This window comes from Mus caroli, chromosome X, assembly GCF_900094665.2.
Source record: "Mus caroli chromosome X, CAROLI_EIJ_v1.1, whole genome shotgun sequence".
In the NCBI taxonomy this organism is placed as follows: Eukaryota; Metazoa; Chordata; class Mammalia; order Rodentia; family Muridae; genus Mus; species Mus caroli.
Window position 1 is genome coordinate 41,694,873 of NC_034589.1, and position 19,586 is coordinate 41,714,458.

General features: G+C 40.2%; 1 protein-coding gene across 8 annotated transcripts in view; it reads right to left on the minus strand.

The window, feature by feature from the left end:
* Positions 1–1,140: 1,140 nt before the first annotated feature.
* Positions 1,141–19,586, minus strand: part of Enox2 (ecto-NOX disulfide-thiol exchanger 2) — a 281,316-nt gene continuing 262,870 nt past the window's right edge. For 5 of the 8 annotated variants that reach the window (XM_029472964.1, XM_029472962.1, XM_029472963.1 and 2 more), the window contains 6 exons: positions 16,272–16,453; positions 14,223–14,330; positions 10,010–10,121; positions 4,126–4,211; positions 3,763–3,810; positions 1,141–2,261 (listed from right to left, as the gene is read on the minus strand). In XM_029472964.1, the coding sequence (XP_029328824.1) occupies positions 2,130–2,261; positions 3,763–3,810; positions 4,126–4,211; positions 10,010–10,121; positions 14,223–14,330; positions 16,272–16,453 (668 nt within the window). In that variant the 3' untranslated portion in view covers positions 1,141–2,129. The remainder of the gene's footprint in view (positions 2,262–3,762; positions 3,811–4,125; positions 4,212–10,009; positions 10,122–14,222; positions 14,331–16,271; positions 16,454–19,586) is intronic. The other 3 variants (XM_021152914.2, XM_029472966.1, XM_029472965.1) reach the window with 3 other exon arrangements.

The window sequence follows — 19,586 nt, forward strand, 5'->3', positions numbered from 1 at the left end:
GAAAATACCTAAAAAAAAAAAAGAAAGTTTACCATCACAACTAGTATATGGAAGCATGGCAGGAGAATTATACCTGAACTAAACTGGAATGCACAACTGAAACAGGTTGGCTAGACAGAGTGGTACATGCCTGTAATTTCAGAGCTTGGAAGGCTTCTATGGGAGGATTGCAATACATGCCTGTAATTTCAGAGCTTGGAAGGCTTCTATGGGAGGATTGCAAATTCTAGGCCAGAGTGAGTTACATAGAAAGATCCCATCTCAAGACAAAGGAGAAGAACAGAAACAAGAAAAAAGTGAGGGAGAAAGATTAAGTGAAGATAAGCAAGTTTTTTATGTATGGCAGCTGTTGCCTTGAAATTTATTTAATTTATTCAAGAAATAAGTGATGACTAGAGAAATTTCTATTGATTTTACAGATATTGTTGAAAAGAACATATTTTAGGAGCCTCTGAGACTGAAGAATCAAAGCTTTCCAGAGAAGCAGCCTTTATGAGGAAGATACTCCAGCAAAGAAGCTAGTGTAAAAATAACTCTAGGTTCCTGCTGGGGCCACACTGGGCTGTTGAGGGGCACGTCAACTTCCAGCATGAATGGTTTCCTGTGGAATGTTCTTTCTAGTTGCCAAGCAAGTTTGGCATCTTCTTCCAACATGCTGGTAACTCAAAGAGAAGACCTGAGATGATCTAAGTATCACGCAGGAAGCAAGCCATTCAAAATGGAACAAAAACCTGAGGTATAAAAGGGAATATTTATATTTTAAAAATATATCTCTGAATACTGATCACATCTCATTTGCAAAGTATTTTCAGGAAATACTCTTACTGGCTATATTCCTTCAGTGTATTTTCTTACCTTCAACAGAGCTCAAGGGAGAGCATGATTGTGTAATTAGAAGTACCACCATTACCACCACAAAAAATAATAAAGACCGTTTATACCTTCGAGGAACAGCCTCCATCCAAGTCTACCCTTTCTTTTCTTTTCCTACCAAGCAGGACTTCCTGAATAGTCCACTTACAGGTGGTGAGGCCACTACAATGTACAGGTGGGTATGAGGGAACCGGAGGAGTCCCTGTCAGTCAAGCATTCTGGATGGAGCTGACGCATCTGCAGGAAGCCTCACACCCCAGTCCATCATTTATTCATTATTTCTTTACTTTCAATACTCACATCAGTTCTTTACAAACATCCAGCATTGAAGTAAACAGTATTTACAGCAGTACACAGTTTGCATTTCAACACACTAACAGCAGGAAAAAATGGGATCAACAGACAGTAGGAAGGCCAGAGGAAAGGACTACCAAAATAAATCCCTTCTGCCAATGTGTGTGCACATGTGCCCACACCTGACTGCATTTTAATTCATAGAAAACTAAACATGCCCTCTTTTAAAAGCAGACTATTTACAAGTAGTTCTGAAAAGCACAAACACAGTAGTCATACTGAAGACTTCCCATGAATCCATCTAGATTTCTTGTTTTAAAATTCTGAAATAGACCTTTTATCTATTAGAGAAAATAACTTTGGAACGTTTGTCAACTTTTGGTTCACAGTATTTTTACAAAAAGCCACAGTTCATGCTTTTTTATTTCAAAGGTGAACTGGTGAAGCACCTTGGAGAAGACACAGATGGGTTATTCTTTTAGTGTTTACTGTAGATGAGAAAGACAATGGCAGTTACAGGGGGTTCCTAGCATCCCTCTCACTCCTTTTACCAGTAGCAACCTGTGAAGAGAAATCTGGAAACACAGAGCACATACAAATCATCAAAACACTGCAGCTAACAGCGTTGAAAAAGTACAAGGTCTACAGCAGTAGTACAGACACTGAAAACACTCCAAATACGCTTTAGTCTCAGGAATTTTTCACTATTACTTTTAAGACAAGTCAACCAATTGCTAGAAATAGGAGAAAGTTACAGCACTTGAGGTTTGAGGCAATTTCTTTTTAGGACCTGTAGCTTGAGAAGCTATTCTAGGATCCTTATTTTAACTTGAAAGAGACTCGGGAATGAACCGACAAATTGAAAGCAATGTCCACTTGAAAACCACTGAGGACAAAATTCACATCCTAAGCTTGTCAAGCACACATTTATTTTCAGGATCTCTAATTCTAGGCAAAGAGCTTCAGGTCAGCTTCAAGCCCTCAAAACCACAGAATTTCCATCTCTTCTCCAGGCTGGCTCCAACTCCAGTCATTTCCTGTCTGAAGGTATGCTGGAGTCTACTCATGAGAGATTCCACATCACTGGTGCTGATCTGTGGGACACAGAGGACATCATTCAATCACAACTAGTTTTCCATCCCTGGCCACCTGCTGCTATGTGTTCTGAGGACAGTGGGCATCTCTTATCTGGCCTTATGAATTTGTGTGTGTGGCTGGAGTGGTTTTCAGACACCGATGTTCATATGCTGGGACTACTGGACACCGTCCAATGAATTGCTTTTGCAAAGAGCTGATGTCAGTTTCGTAGAGAAGTTTGGGCCTGTAGCCAACTGAGCATGCTCTTTGTTGGGCATGCTATAGCCAGGGGTAATGAAGCTATGACACCTTTTTGGAGGGGACAGAGTCAGAAATGTCTGTCAGTGGAATAGAATTCTCCATATATGCATCAGCCCACAAAGGAAAATGATAACTCTTCCTACTTTGATGTATCCTTTATTCCTTTCTTCTACCACCCACACACTGATAACCAACAGGGGAAACCTTAAATTAGAAGCCTGGAGTTACTCCACACAAAATTTAGGTACCCTTTAAAGCCCTCACTGGAAGGTCTTGACATTATTCTGGCAGGATGTTGCTGGGGCTGGGTGGGGCTGGGCCCTATCTAGGAGTGAAGTTGTGCCCTCCTCCCAATGCTTGTGGTAAAGGAGATCCACTGGAATGAAAGAAGAACACTGTAAATTACTACAAAGAGTAGAACTCTCATTTCAAAAACTGGGAATAGATAGTGGATGTAGCTACGTAAATGTTGGTAGATGTGGTATAGATATGGAAAAAGAGTCTGAAATTACAGGCTAAAATAGAATCCTTGGGGTGGGGCTACCTTGCTTTTTCTTCATTATGTTTCTACCAGCTTTGCATTCAACGACAATGTGTATTATTTTTAACACTAACAAAAAAATCTGAGATGTTTTACTGACATATAATTCAGTATCCTGAACTGTAACTGACCACATGGTCTGGATACTACCATTCCATTTTTCCTTTAACTGCCCAGTGGGGTATATGGCTATAGAAGAGAATTACTTCTTAGAGAGAAATAAGGAATCAATGCAAGCTAGAACTAACACAAAGGTCACTGGGGAAAGTGTATCACTAAATTAGAATATGCTTAGTGCCTTCACTAAGAAGACAAAGGGTTCTCTGATTTCACATCTTGGACAACATAATGTCAGGAATCCACACTCAATGGTATTTCCTAGGAGGCCTGGTTTAGTAAAATAATAGTGACACAATCTACAGGGAAGATTAGCTAAATGTTGTTTCTGGGGGGGAAAAGACACATCATGAGCTTATTTGTTTTGAGGAGCCATCAAGAATCTGTCCCTGTTGCTATGCCTTGACTTTCAGGGGAATCGACACTTTGCCTTACTTCATGTGATCTGTGAGCTCGTCTCAGGAAGATATCACACAGATAAATGGCCCACAGATCACCATCATTATTTTACCTTCCTCAACTGTTCTCAAAGCAGATAGCAGCAGTAGTAATGGTAGGGGGTAGTTGGTGATGGCTAGAGGCCTGGGGCAAATGCTCACCGGTAAGAGTGGAGAAGTGGTTAATTTGCTGGGTATTTGGTAGCTTGCCTGGAAATCAAGGGAAGTAAGTCAGAATCTTCTAAGAAGTAGGCTAGCCAGTTATTTCTAGTTTTCATGGGATTTACTTAGTTTTACTACCAAATATGTCAAGTCTCAGGACATTGTTCAGTTTTAGGAAAGCTAGGACAGACAGTCATATTATTTCTAAGAGGGAGGTCATACATTAAATCACAGAGACTGGAAGTAAGGGGCACTTGCTTAGAGCCACAAGTAATATGGCTTGCTAATGCCTGAAGAGAGTAAGGTCACCTACACAGAAAAAACCCCTTCATCCTCTCATCCCAATTTGAGTTCCACACATACCTTATTATCAAGACGATTCAAGTAGGAACAGATGTATTCAATGCTTGCTCCAAATGGGTGGACGTGAAGGAATGTGGAGATGATCCCTGTGGAGATAATGCCCCAGAGGTCACATGGCAGCATGCAATGTCTTGAGATCCACAGACAGTGATCATACAGACAAAAGTACATACGCACACTATCTGTAAGCTCATCAGTATTTTAAGTTTGCATATATTTTATTCATTTAATCCTTTTTAACAACCCCATGGCATAGGCACTATCAACCCCCATTTTACAGATGAGAACACCAAGACATAAGTGTCAGCTGACAACTGGTAGAGCAGGTATGTGAACTTAGTGGCTCTCGCCACTCATTGCCTTTCACTCTGCAATGCCACCCAGAGTGAAGCTGGCATGTGAGGTCACTCCCATCATTTGTCACCACTGACAACAATTTGAATCCTAGAATCTTAAGATGAATGTAGACTTTGATGTGTGTTTTGGCAATCATTCAATTAGCCTTCATGTTCTTAGGAATTAAGACTGTCCTATGAGAAAAACACACCACATACTTAGTAACCTAGTGCAGTTGGCTGGGAGAACCTAGGAAGAACAAGGGTGAGTCACAAAATCCATCCGGTGGGTTGTGACCCACTTGGGGAGGCAAATGACCCTTTCACAGGGGTCACACATCCTGCAATCAGATATTTACATTGTGATTTATAACAGTAGCAAAATTACATTTATGATATAGCAGCAACCATAATGTTAATGTTGGGGGGTCCCTGCAACATGAGGAGCTGTAGTAAAGGTTGCAGCATTAGGAAGGTGGAGACCCACTTGTACTGTATTGGGGCTTTATTTTGTGACTTGATTTATACAGAAAATTCAAAAATTTCCTTTACACTGGCATGACTGGTCACTGCCATTGTGTCCTGAGAGCCCCAAGTGTGTTCCTAGAACCGAGTTCTTAAAGCAGTTTATAACTTTCAGGAATGCCTGGGGGATTACCACTCAGTCTAATTCTGGGGTCAGCTGCAACCACTGTCCTAATTCTTACGGATGTCACATTAATTGTTCTAATACTTAATTGGCAACAAGTAGAAAAAAATGTTCAAAAACTGTATGGTTTCATTTTTAAATGCTTGTGAATTTATCTATCTTTTAAATCATCTTCCAGAATTGAACTTCTTAAAAACTACCAGGAAATATAAGTGAACACTGATTTGGTTTAGAAAGTACAAGTTTTCTGTCCTTTCAGAGGCTGACAAAGAATAGTACAAGCTGAAATTATAGCTTGAAATTCAATTATTTTTTATGAAAACCTTCCAAATATTAGATGGCAAAGGGTGGGCTGGGAGAACCTAGGAGGAACAGAGGGTGAGTCACAAAATCCATTCAAAAGGGATACTATTACTTTTATCATTTCTTTATTCTTAAATGACCAAGTAAATTGAATTTCTAAGCTCTGATTTGAGTTGAAAAACTTCAGTTCTGAAGAAAAAAAGTCCATATTCAAAGAAAGTCTAAATGTCATGGCTAAGGAAAAGTATCAAATGCTAAGAAATAAGTTCAGAGGTTTAAAAACACTAATCAGTTTTTGTGGGTTCACCTTCAAAGAACTTAGGTTAGAAAGGAGATTTCTCTACCAGCTAAAGACTAAGGTCTTTAAAAAGCAAAACAAAAGCTAGTCATTGAAGGATATATTTTATTGTCTCGGGCTATCCATTTGCAGAGACTTCCTTCTCTCCCCAATAATTCTGTCACCATGACAATTTGTTAAAAATTCTGAGTAGAAAAATGTTACAAAGTTGTTGGATTTTGTTAGAAGTCTCAATGGCAGATCCCCCTGTGCATCGTATGGACATATCAAAGTGTTATATCTGAGTATAATACCCACTCCCCAAGAAGAGAGATATACTCCCAAATATGCAGAAGCCAGTCAGAATGGAAAGCTTTGGATTGTGGGATAGAGTTACCTTGTGGTTCAGCTTTCTGGAAGGAAGCTTGGATTAACCAATCCTTGTTAAAAGACCAAATAAACTGAACCTCAATTCTCCATTAGCTCCCAAACGGAACATAAAGCCAACAAGTATCTGTGACTAGTACTGTAAGTGTACTGAGAGCTGGCTATCGTCCTGCATGGGAGAATTACCATGTTAATACTTGTAATACAAGTAGCCGCTTCTCCAGTTTGCATACGGAGGAACTGAATCTCAGCATTAGTGGCATTAAGATTGGAAGCTATGGTTGTCCAATTCTTTAACTGTGCAATTTTGAATTTTCTAGTGAGAACAATTCTAGCATTTATAGTATCCTAGCATACAAGTGTCTAACAAGTTATTGACAGTTTCCTGAGTCATTTTTCAATGTGATGTAATGACAAAATAAAATCTTTATCCCAGTTCTTGGTACAGAGATTCTAAACCTTTTAGGTTTAGATTTTTGCATAGATTATAATTTTAAAACATCAAATCACATGTCTATCTATCTATCTATCATTTATCATTTGTGCACAAATATGGACTGAGCCACAGTATATCTGGAGGTCACAGACAATTTGAAAGAGTCATCTATCTCTCTATCATGTAAATTGTTGGGGTTAAATTCAGGTGGTAATCCTTGGCAGAAAGTTCCTTTAACCACTGAGCCACCTTGCTGGCTCCAATATAATTTGCTATGTGAATCAGAGTCTTGCTATATAGTCCAGACTGGACTTGAATTTACAATTCTCCTGACTGTCTTCGGAGTGCTGGGATTACAGGTATATTCTACTAGCCTAGTTAGACGTCTACTTGTATGATGTTGAGTCGTGGCTGATAGCCCCTTGCTAGCTTCAGGGCTAGCTTTGCTAGCTTACTTTATCTATCTATCTATCTATCTATCTATCTATCTATCTATCTATCTATCTATCTATCTATCTATCTATCTATCTATCTATCTATCTATCTATCTATCTATCTATCTATCTATCTATCTATCTATCTATCTATCTATCTATCTATCTATCTATCTATCTATCTATCTATTTTACTTATTCACTTATCTATCTATCTATCTATCTATCTATCTATCTATCTATCTATCTATCTATCTATCTATCTATCTATCTATCTATCTATCTATCTATCTATTTCTCCATCTATCTATTTTACTTATTCATTTATTCACCTATCTATCTATCTATCTATCTATCTATCTATCTATCTATCTATCTATCTATCTATTTCACTTAACATCTGGCTCACTGCCCCACTCCTGGTCACCCCCTTCCACAAGGATTGGCCAACACAACAGTAAGACTAAGATGTGATTAAGAGCATGGGGGGCTTTTTGGTTCTCTACCTTCAAACCACACTGACACAATGAAACCTCCATAAAGACATGACAGCATTTAGAGAGATTTCCAGTTGGTGAACACAGAAACATGCTGGGAAGGGAGCAGAGCAAGCCCATACATGGCATAGAGGCTTGACTCCTTTTTTCTTCTTTTCATGCCCTATGTATCTCTTCCATCTCTCCAGTCCTGCATTCCATCCTCTACAGCAGGGTTCTCCCCTAATGCTGTGGCCCTTTAATATAGTTCCTCAGGTTGAACTGACCCCCAACCATAACAGTATTTTCATAACTATAATTTTGCTGTTATGAATCTTATGTAAATACCTGTATTTTCAGATGTTCTTAGGTGACCCCCTTGAAAGGTGTTTTGGAGCCCCGAAACAAGTCCCAAACTATAGGTTGAAGAACTGCTGCTCTACAATATTCTGGCAATAGTTCACTATTTCTTGGAGCTCTGGGAATTGTGCTAACAAGTTTGAGAATCTGGTGAGTGGGGTAAATGGAATTTCCTGACTTTTTAGCAAGACAGGACAGAGTGTGGGTGACTTACTGTTATAGTGTGCATGTGGAATGATACCCAAAGGTTCTTGTGATAAAGCCTAAGTTCCCATCCTGTGGCACTATGTGGAGGTAGTAGAACTTTGAAGATGTGAGGTCTGGTGGACATGAAAGCATGCTTTTGGAAAACACAGCCCCCTCTCTCTTGTCTGTCATTTATCCTGGTCATGAGGTAAATGATGCTGCCACATGTTGTCATTCTGATGTGGTACCTTGGTGTAGGCTCCAAAGTACCAATTGTGCCAACCAAACATGGACTGAAACTCTAACACTGTCTATCGAAATAAACATTTTTTTCTTTTTTTTTAAATATTTTTATTACGTATTTTCCTCAATTACATTTCCAATGCTATCCCAAAAGTCCCCCATACCCTCCCCCCTACTTCCCTACCCACCCATTCCCATTTTTTGGCCCTGGCGTTCCCCTGTACTGGGGCATATAAAGTTAGCATGCCCAATGGGCCTCTCTTTCTAGTGATGGCCGACTAGGCCATCTTTTGATACGTATGCAGCTAGAGTCAAGAGCTCCAGGGTACTGGTTAGTTCATAATGTTGTTGCACGTACAGGGTTGCAGATCTCTTTAGCTCCTTGGATACTTTCTCTAGCTCCTCCATTGGGGGCCCTGTGTCCATCCAATAGCTGACTGTGAGCATCCACTTCTGTGTTTGCTAGGCCCGGGCCTAGTCTCACAAGAGACAGCTATATCAGGGTCCTTTCAGCAAATGCTTGCTAGTGTATGCAATGGTGTCATCGTTTGGAGGCTAATTTTTTTCATAAGTGAATGTTGACCAAACATTTGGGGATCTGATGTATGAGTCTGGCATCTAAAGTGAGGGCTGATTTTTGAGACTCATTTGTTTATTTATTTATTTATTTATTTATCATCCAGCTCACTGTCCTACTCCTGGTCACCCCCTCCCACAATCCTTCCCCCATCTCCCCTCCTTCTTCTTTGATCAGGTGAGGGTTTCCCTGGTATTCCACCTACCCCACCCTGTTACTTCAAGTCTCTGTGGGGCTAGGTGCATCCTCTCCCACCGAGATCAGAGAAGGTAGTCCAGCTAGAAGAACATATCCCATGGACAGGCAATAGCTTTGGAGACAGATACTGCTCCATTTGTTTGAGACCCACATGAAGACCACGCAGAATATCTGCTACATATGAGGGGGAGGCCAAAGAAGATAGGAACTCCACAGGAAGACCATCAGAGTCAACTAACCTGGACCCTTGGGGCGCTCAGAGACTGAGCCAAAATCAGAGATGTTGTCTTTAAACCTGTGGAATGTAACTTCAGGTAACTGAACTTACATCAGAGTGGAATTTAATAAAGCTGTCAGATACCTACTTGGTGTTTGAGACTTGGAAAAGTAGTATTGCAAAGAACGTGTTGTGCTGAGAAGTAGAGACAAATACCCCTTCATCTGGCATCAGAAGAGCCGACACTCCCTACTGAGGCTCATCTGAGAAAGCCTTTCTCACCAGTGTCTGGACTAGCCCTCTGAATGAATGAGCAAGGACCCCTCTCTCTTTATAGAGCAATTAAAAGCACACAATGTGCTTCTGTACTTGACCCACTCTCAGTATAATACTGACTACAGCACACTTGGGATGACAGTGGCTACGAGGAGCCAGAAGTGGTTTGGAGCTCTTAGAAGTTTTTTTGTTTGTTTGTTTTTTGTTTTTTTTTTTGTTGTTGTTTTTGTTGTTGTTTTGAGACAGGATTTCTCCGTATAGCCCTGGCTGTCCTGGAACTCACTTTGTAGACCAGGCTAGCCTCCAACTCAGAAATCCGCCTGCCTCTGCCTCCCAAGTGCTGGGATCAAAGGCATGCCACCTGGCTCTTCTTAGAAGTTTTAATGGAAAAATTTTCCTTGATCTTTATCTCTCATGTTTAAGACTCTTGTACCGTCATACTTCATACATGCTTGCCAGACATGTTCTGTACCTTATGGGTTTTGTGTGTGTGTGTGTGTGTGTGTGTGTGTGTGTGTTGGTTTGCTTACCCACTAGCAGTGCCTCACGTTCAGATTTGACAGGATTGCTGACTGCGGTCTTCTCAAGAGGTTGCTCACCTTCTTGGCTTGATGCACACAGTCTAGAACCACAGTTTTCCTGCTGGAATAAAATGCTTCCTGGGTCAGTTAACCCTATTTGTCCAAAGAGTTGATTTCAATTAATTGTACAACATATAACTTTGATTAAAAGATGAGAGGTAAGTTCTAATTGTGTTGCCTAGTAATAACAGGTGTACTTCACTGTGCCCAGCAATAGGTCCACAAAAGCAACACAGTACCATTAAAACAACATAGTCCAGTTTGGGTTGCTGAAAATACAAATTCTAAAAACACCACAGATAATCCAAAGTACCCTTTAAAAACATTTATTTGGTGTGTGTGTCTGTGTGTGTGTGTCCATGCCCACACACACCATGCTATACTCGTGGAGGTCAAAGGACAACTTTCTGTATTGATTCTCTCCTTCTCCCATGTGGTACCTGAGAACTAAACTTTTGTTTTCAGGCTTGGCAGGAAGTACCATTGCCATCAGAGCCAAAGCATCTTTATATGGTGTCAAAATGCACAAGGATGTAGACATTTATCTTAACCAGTTATGTTTCTCTGGCTGTATTCTTAGGCTATATATAAGTAATCGTGGGACGCAGACTCCATGCCATTGTGTATTACATATTAGGTCTTGCTAAACACATATCATCTCCATCATACAGGTGAGGTAAGCAAAGAAAAGATAAATTGGGTAGCTTTGCTATATTTGCATTGTTGGATAATGGAAATGGGGGAGTTAACGTTTCATCTCAGGTTATATGCACTCATATGAATGAATGAGTATGTTGATTCATATTCTCATCTTCCTCCCTCCCCCTCTGTCTCTCTCAACATTAGATCCACATTCTGCTCATGGGAAGTCCCACATCTGAGTAGAGAATGTACATCCATTCTACTCAGGTATCAATGCTGGCTTTTGAACTAGAAATTAGAAGATTTATCTCTAGACTAGAGACTCCGTTTCTTGTTTCTCTTCTCTGTTAAGTTAAAGATCAGTTAAAATCCTTCTGACCATGAATAAAGATATCAACTGTCTGTCAGGCTTTTTCTGAGTGTAGCAGTTTGGTTTTATGAGATACTCAGGTGAGTTTTACGCCCAGCAGGCACTGTTTGTGGCTCTTTCTGTCTTTAGGTGCAGGGGAAAACACCTTTCTGCATTGTATAGATGAAGTAAAAGCTTTCAGAGGAAGGAGTAAAAGAAACTCCTGCATCAGTCCCACTGCTTCTGTCTTTTCTTTTAGAACAAAGTGCTGGGGAGGGCTCAGCAGGCGTGAGCCGGTCATGCTGGCTTCTGATACTCTCGCACTTCTTCCCTCCCACGAGGCCTGGGGAAAGGGGGCCACTTCTGTGTTCTTTAAAGGTGTCTTCAAAGCTTCCTAGATAACAGCTTATACTGAAGTGAATGGTCTACGCTGAAAGACAAGCTGTTTTCCGGCACATCTGATTTAAAACACTGGCTCATTTCTAAGGCAGGGGCTTTGCATCTGCTTTAATTCCCTTGCAACCTTAAATGATCCAGTAAGGCATTTCTTAAGTGTGGGCATTTAACAAGTTGAGTTTGATTTAAGATAGTCAGATTTTCTGAGAAGTCTTATTCATCTAGGATGGAACTGTGACTCAACTGAACCCAATTTCAAATTCATCATGGCTGGCATTAAGCAAATTAGAAGTGGTATTAGATGTGTATTTCCTTGAACTCCACTAGCATATTCAAGGAGGTAGTTCTTTCCCCCAGCAAGATAGACATAAGTGATACTGCTATACTTCAAAACACTGTCAACCGCTCATGTGGTGGCTTACTGTTAAGAAACCCAAACAAAAGCAAAAACCAAGCAAACTGAACCTTACTGCTTGCCTTTCAACGTGAAATTATTTTTGTCGTCTAATGTGATAGCCATGGTCTCTTACTTCCTAACCTAATTGTGTCAGGCTGAAATATTTAGTCACAAATCAGCTTCGTGGAGACAATCAGTTTGTAATGATCTGTCATGAATTCTTCTAAAAGAAGCTTTGCTTGAAATAACAGGAAAAATTCTGACTCACACAGTTTTCTGATCATCAGATGGCTCTCTGGTCCTCCTTAGCATATTCCCTCTCAGATGAGAAACACTTGAGAAACACTTGTCATTGAGCACAATATGACACGTTTCTTCTGTGCCATTTGACCTGTTGTTTCTTTAAACAAAAATTTTCACAAAGCGGGAAGCTGCCTCTACTACAAATGTGCTGAAGTCAATTGTCATGGCAATCTATAGAGTGATGGTAAGCGTGCTCTCAGCAGCGAGGCCCCTGGTCTAGCTAGGATCTTCTGGAGACATGGTGCATTTTATTCAGGAAGAGAAACAGCTATGTTGCAGCTCTGGGACAATTTAGAAACTCTGATAGCATGAGGAAAGTCCTGATAGTATAGCAGGTTTGGCACTTTTCAATTAAATGCTTGATAAATGAATTTCTCTGGGATTGTGCTCGTTTCTTTAATAGCACCCGCAAAAATGGAAAGTGAGTTTATTTTATGATGTGGAAGAATTAAAAGCATATTGCAAATGGCCTCTGAAAGAAAACATTTTCAATCATTTGTTTCAACTACACCAAGGTTGCCAGTTCCTAATGGCTCTCTGGGGCACATCCCACACTGGTAAACACACCCAGGGCCTGCATCTGTTCTGTCTCTGAGCTGAGCAAGGAAGATCAACAGCAGCTCTTGCAGAACTGTACCATTGCCGAGGGTGAACTCTTGGTTCAAGCTCCTACGTTACCTCTTCACACAGCAGCAAGTTCTGGTCAATAAGTTTGTTTGTTTTTTTTCCCTAGAGGATAACTTCAGCTGAATATTGAGGCCTGTGAGACTGGAGAGGTATGACAGAGACAGCAGAAGATTTTACACATCAAAAAGACACACCTCTGTTGTGATCCACAGACCCATGCAAAAGCTAAATAGGCTGGCCCAGGTGTCTTCACTGTGTTCTTTTTGGAGCAGGTTCTCCCTTCATTCATTAAGTTTCACCTTCTCTTCTTTGTTACTATCATCTGGCTTTAGAAAAACCATGTCTCCTTGTTTCTCCACAAGGCTCCCCATCCCCCTATTTTGGTGTTGGCTGTTTGTTTGAGACAGGGTCTCATGTACCCCAGGCTGACACCTAACTTGCTACTTAGCTGAGGGTGACATTGAAGTCGTAGTGTTCCTGTTTCAATTTCCTAAGCTTTGGGATTCAAATGTGTATCACCATGCCTGACTTGGTTGGTATTGGCTGTTACTCTGACCTGATAGGGTGGGTGTAAAGAACTGTCAGTGTTCTAGTTGCATTCCTGCTTTAATGAAATGTTCAGTTAAAGGTATGCTCATCTGGGATGACAGAATTTAAGGTAAGGTATGGACTCTATCAGATTGTCCTGTAGGAAAATCTGTAGGGCATCTTTTCCTGATTAATAATGATTGATGGGAGAAGCCCAGCCCACTGTGGGTGATGCCACCTTTTGAGCAGATGGTCCTGGTGTTGTATAAAAAGCAAACCGAGTGTGCTATGAGGAGCAAGCCAGTAACCTTTCTCTATGGTCTCTGCTGCAGTCAGAACTCCTGAGCTTGTAAGCTGCAAAGGGAAATAAACCCTTCTCCATGTTACTTTTGGGCACAGTGTTTCTCACAGCAATAGGGAGCAAACCAGAACACATAGGCTTTCTCTGTTGTTATTGGTGTGAGGAGATGAGGCGGTGAAGAAGTATGCAATATGATTTCCTTCAATGGCAAAGACAGAGGAATATGATAATTGGAACGATGATAATCGGAACGACATTTTATTCACTGAAAAGTATATAAACCAGAAGCTTTATCATTTATATTTAGAAATGATAAAGTTCTCATACTTAAAAACAGACCTCTTGATACAAGACTTACCACAGAGAGGAGGCTGTTTTGTTTTGAGACAAGGGGGTTCTCAAAAAGGGGGTTTTGAACTCAGAGATCTGACTGCCTCTGCCTCCTAAGTGCTGGGATTAAAGATGTGCACCACTATGCCTGGCCCAGAGAGGGACTTTAATTCCCAACTAGCAGTATTTCACATTGACTTCTGTTGCAAAAACTTCTAGGGCCTTTTTACTATCACTGAGAGAGGAAGGGGGAAGGGATAAAAAGAAAAGATTGATATAGGACTTGTACCTTTTCATGAAAATTTTCCAACAGTTGTTCTACCTGTAAATTGTCGTCTTTGATTCTGTCAAGCTCAGCTTCTTTCTTTTTGTATTCCTCTTGGACTTTGAGCAGATGCTTCAGGAAACAGCACAGATCATGGAATTACTCATTTAGGCTTACACTTCACACACAGTCTTTGGCTGAGTTTAGCTATCAAGTGGACTAGCCTCACTTCCCCCTCTACTAATAGTACCTTTTTCTACACAGAGAAAAAGTATCTTGGGAAAATCAAGATACTTTCTACTATTTAAAAATTTGGTTCTTATGTATTTCTTCTGAATTTGTTTATATTTTATAAAGGACCAGAGAAACCCACAAACACAGTCACTTAGCTTCTGCTCTGTCCCAGCTGTGCAGTGAATACTGTACAAACTATCTTGATTGTTGAGGAGACATGAACTTAATGTTGAAAAACATTTTCTTTGTAAAGTTGTCTACCATACCAATTTTGGTTTGTGTAGAAAGATAGTTATGAATCCAAATCTCACATATGTTTATTTCTGTATCAGAAGGCAAGGAACTGAATTTGTTATCAGTAAGGGCAACAAACACTGCTTATTGAATTTCCTTTAATTTACTAAGCACTGTGCTAAGTATATTAGCACATAAATGCATTAATTCAGATAAAAAGTAGCAGAGTTAGATCTAAAGCCAGGCCAGGTATCTCTGACATTCCTTTGTCTTAATACATGTTTATTATACATCTTTTGCGATAAAATGGGAAAATGTTGCTCATTCTTTATAGTACTGTTTTCCCAAGGCTAATTTTTAGGCGTCTGAGATCTATGCATGGAAGTGGCACAACTGTTTGTATGTGTAATGGTTTCAAAAGCAACACAGGAAGAAGAGAGAAACAAGGATAAAGGTGTTTCCAAAGTCTTATTTTCAGACTTGCAAAAGATCATCAGCTCCAACAAGGTACAATGTATGTTGTCAAAGCCTTTTGAAGGCTAGCTACAGGGACACTTTTTTGGTAGAAAGATCTCTGATATAATTTATGTATTCTAATTAAACTGTGGTGACAAGTAAAGGAAGGTAAGCATTTTCACACATTTTGCTAATAGGAACGGTGACTTATTAATGTGCTATTACTTGTCACCCAGGAAGACAGTGGTAGCAGCAATAAGAACACAAGGCTGCTAGTGCCAGAAGACTCCCTGTTCACCATTTATGATTTCCAAGCAGCAATTAGTTTGCCCTAGATAATTTCAAAGCACAGAGTTGAAACACATTGCACACGTTAAAATGTAAGGAAGATGGTTGGTATACTGTGATGACAGGATATGATCATATCCTTTCTTAGAAGCACTAGTCCTTCACTCTAGTGAAAGGAGGTGTTGACAGCTTTTATATTGGAGGCTCACTGTGGTGATGGCCACATCACATTTGAGATACTGACCACCTGTTATTCAATTTCCATTGGATTTAATTATTTCTCCTCTTATTCAGATGAATCTTTAGCACTCATTTTATTTTTATTACATGTGTTTGTATATGTGTGAGTACCCATGGCGGCCATGAAGCTGGAGGTACAGGTGCTTGTTAGTTGTCCAGCATGCTTGCTGGGACTGCTGGGAACCAAACTCTAATCCTCTGTAAGAGTATATATGCTCTTAATCATTGAGTCATGTCTCTAGCCCGGCACTTTAATTTCTATACTTGGAATTCTGTGCTTGTAAAGTCACATACATAGCTGTGAAAATAAAATACAAGCTAAACTGGTGTTACAATCCTAAAACCCTGGTATTTACTACATGGTTTCCATTTCCATGAAAATCAAGAATGAAGTCTTTGTTATTTCTTCTAAAATACTATACTTTGTTGTTTTAACCAAGTACATACTTACCGATCATCATTTTATCATATGCAAGTAATTGAGACTTTTCATAAAGACAATAAAGGCAATACCAATAGCCTAAAGTAACTAACTTCTGATCTTTTGGCTTCAGCACACCTGTTTGCAAACAAAGCAGATGCTGTTCTTGCAAACAGCACAGGAGAACAAACTGCCCATACCTGTTGCATCCCTTGTAGGGCTTGCTGCAGAAGTTTCAGCTGCTGTTCCTTGTTTGGGTCATCCTCCCTGTGGGCTTTGCCTTGTTCCTGTTTGAGCAGTTCTACCTCATTCCGGTATGCGTCCAGCTGCCAGCGGAGGCTATCATTTTCCTCCTTCAGAGCTTCTGCCTGTGACACTAAGGCTAAGTCAACAGAAGATGGAAAATGGTAAACCTTCTATCTAGATGTTTTCATGCTACACCTGAGGGCTATGAAAACTTGGTACTTTAAATCAATGTGTACAAAAAGCTGCTTGATGAAAAACTTTAGGCCCATTTAAGTTGTTCAGGGTAGAAATAGATGGACACAAAAGCAGAAGGGCTTGCTTTCCAAAATGAAACAGGATTCCAATACACAAATGTCTTCAGTGTGGTTCATACTCTCCTTACCAAATGTAACTCCTTGCAACTAGCATCTATTACTTTGATGAAAGCACTGCAATGACCAAATAGAGGACTGAGTACCTTAACACACAACCACATACACCAACATTTTGTTAAAAGAAACCAACATTGGCTAATATTAGAGAAAAAAGTAACTGCATGAACTAAGATAACATTTCTTCTTTCTGCATATGAAGAAATATCCACTGCATCTTAACAGTGAGTATGAAGCTTAACAAACTAAAACCAAAAAGTAACCTTTTCTTTGCTTGTTTGTTTGATACAGGGTCTCTCTTCAGAGCCTTGGCTTGCCTGTAATTTCCTATGTAGACTAGGATGGCCTATATAGCCTTGCCTAGCCTGGAGCCTCCAGTGTAGACCAGACTAGCCAGCCTTAAAAATGTAGTGACCTGTCTCTGCCCCTCAAGCACTGTGATTAAATGCATGGGGCTACCAAGCCTGGCCCAGAAACATTTCTTAATATCTTTAGAGAACTGAGGGTATTGGTATTAGGCAAATGACTCCTTAAACTAGGGTTAGAGACACTGAATACAATGAATCACAGCTTATAGAACCAGAAAGCCATGAGCAGAAACTCACATGAGAACCAGTGCTAGGGTAGAGAAACAAACTGAATTACTAGAGGCAGAGCATGGACAAGCCTATGAATTAAAAACCCTAAAAGTGATTATTTTCCCCTTTAGGTTCTAACAGCGAATATCAGAGAAAAATCTCTTCCTGCTTCATAGGGGGAAAGGAACAGGTTTGAAGATTGAAATACAAGAACATATGCTGGCGAGGATGTGCAGAAAGAGGAACACTCCTCCATTGCTGGTGGGATTGCAAGCTGGTACAACCACTCTGGAAGTCAGTCTGGAGGTTCCTCAGAAAACTGGACATAATGCTACCGGAAGATCCAGCAATACCTCTCCTGGGCATATACCCAGAAGAAGTTCCAACTGGTAATAAAAACACATGCTCCACTATGTTCATAGCAGCCTTATTTATAATAGCCTGAAGCTGGAAAGAGCCCAGATGCCCCTCAACAGAGGAATGGATACAGAAAATGTGGTACATTTACACAATGGAGTACTACTCAGCTATTAAAAAGAATGAATTTATGAAATTCTTGGGAAAATGGATATCATCCTTAGTGAGGTAACCCAATCACAAAAGGAGTCATTAGATATGCACTCACTGATATGTGGATATTAGCCCAGAAACATAGAACACCCAAGATACAATTTGCAAAACACAAGAAAATGAAGAAGAGGGAAGACCAATGGGTGGATACTTTATTCCTCCTTAGAATAGGGAACAAAATACCCATGAAAGGAGTTACAGAGACAACGTTTGGAGCTAAGACGAAAGGATAGACTATCCAGAGACTACCCGACCTGGGGACCCATCCCATAATCAGCCACCAAACCCAGACACTATTGCATATGCCAGAAAGATCTTGCTGAAAGGACCCTGATATAGCTGTCTCGTATGAGGTTATGCCAGTTCCTGGCAAATACAGAAGTGGATGCTCACAGTCATCTATAAGATGGAACACAGGCCCCCAATGGAGAAGGTAGAGAAAGTACCCAAGGAGCTAAAGGGATCTGCAACATTATAGGTGGAACAACAATATGAATTAACCAGTACCCCGGAGCTCTTGTCTCTAGCTACATATGTAGCAGAAGATGGCCTAGTTGGCCATCATTGGAAAGAGATGCCCCATGGTCTTGCAAACTTTATATGCCTCAGTACAGAGGAACGCCAGGGCCAAGAAGTGGGAGTGGGTGGGTAGGGTAGCAGGGCGGGGGGAGGGTATAGGGAACTTTAGGGATAGCATTTGAAATGTATATAAAGAAAATATCTAATAATAAAATATATAAAGCAAAAAAAAAAGAAAAAGAAAAGAAAAAAAAGAAATAGAGAACATTCTGTTCTTAACCATACTTGTCACCAAGGTGGGGGAAAAGTATTTTATCAGAACCTTTTGATGCTTTAAAGGGGCATAAATAAACTGAAGAAAGGGAGATGCTTAACTCTAGAACACTGGTTCTCAACCTGTAGGCCATGGGTCATGGGCCCCCTCTGGGGGCCACATATCAGATATCTTGTATATGAGATACTTACATTACGATTCATAACAGTAGCAAGATTATAGTTACAAAGTAGCAATGAAATGATTTCATCTTTGGGGATTACCACAACATGAGGAACTATATTATTAAAGGGTCACAGCACTAGGAAGGCTTAGACTGACCATACTAGACCCTTCTAGCCATCTTGCTCCAGCTAAAGCTGGGAACAAATGTGAGATTCACGAGTGAAGTTGCTGTCCATGGGCAAAGTGTTATCAAAGCCTGAGAGTTGGCCTGGGGTGCACTTCAGATGCTAGAGTGCTTAATTAGCACTAAAGAAGCCTGTTACTGTGACATACTTGTAATCCCACAACCCATGAGGTGGAGGCAGAGAGATTAGAACACAAGCTTCTGTCTCAAGAAAGATGGAAGACTTAATCATAGAACTGAAGGATGTATTTCTTCTTCTCCTCTACACAAATGAAGATCCATTTGCTAGAGTTCATTATATCCAGAATAGTAGTATCTGATATTTAAGAAAAATTTATAAGAAATAATAAATTTCAAAGGCCAGTTTGAGAACACAAAGACACATTAAAACTTAGATATGGCAAGGATGCTTGTGAAAATAGGCAGCACAGAAGAACAGATGGTTAATACAAGCAGAGTTAGAAACGCTAAGGAAGAATAAGAAATACTAGTAACCAAAAGCACTCCAACAGTCAGAAGAACTTTGGCAGGCCAGTAGACTGGATGTGACTGAGGAAAGAATCTCTGAGACTGGGGATATAAGAACATAAAGTGCTGAAACTGAAAAC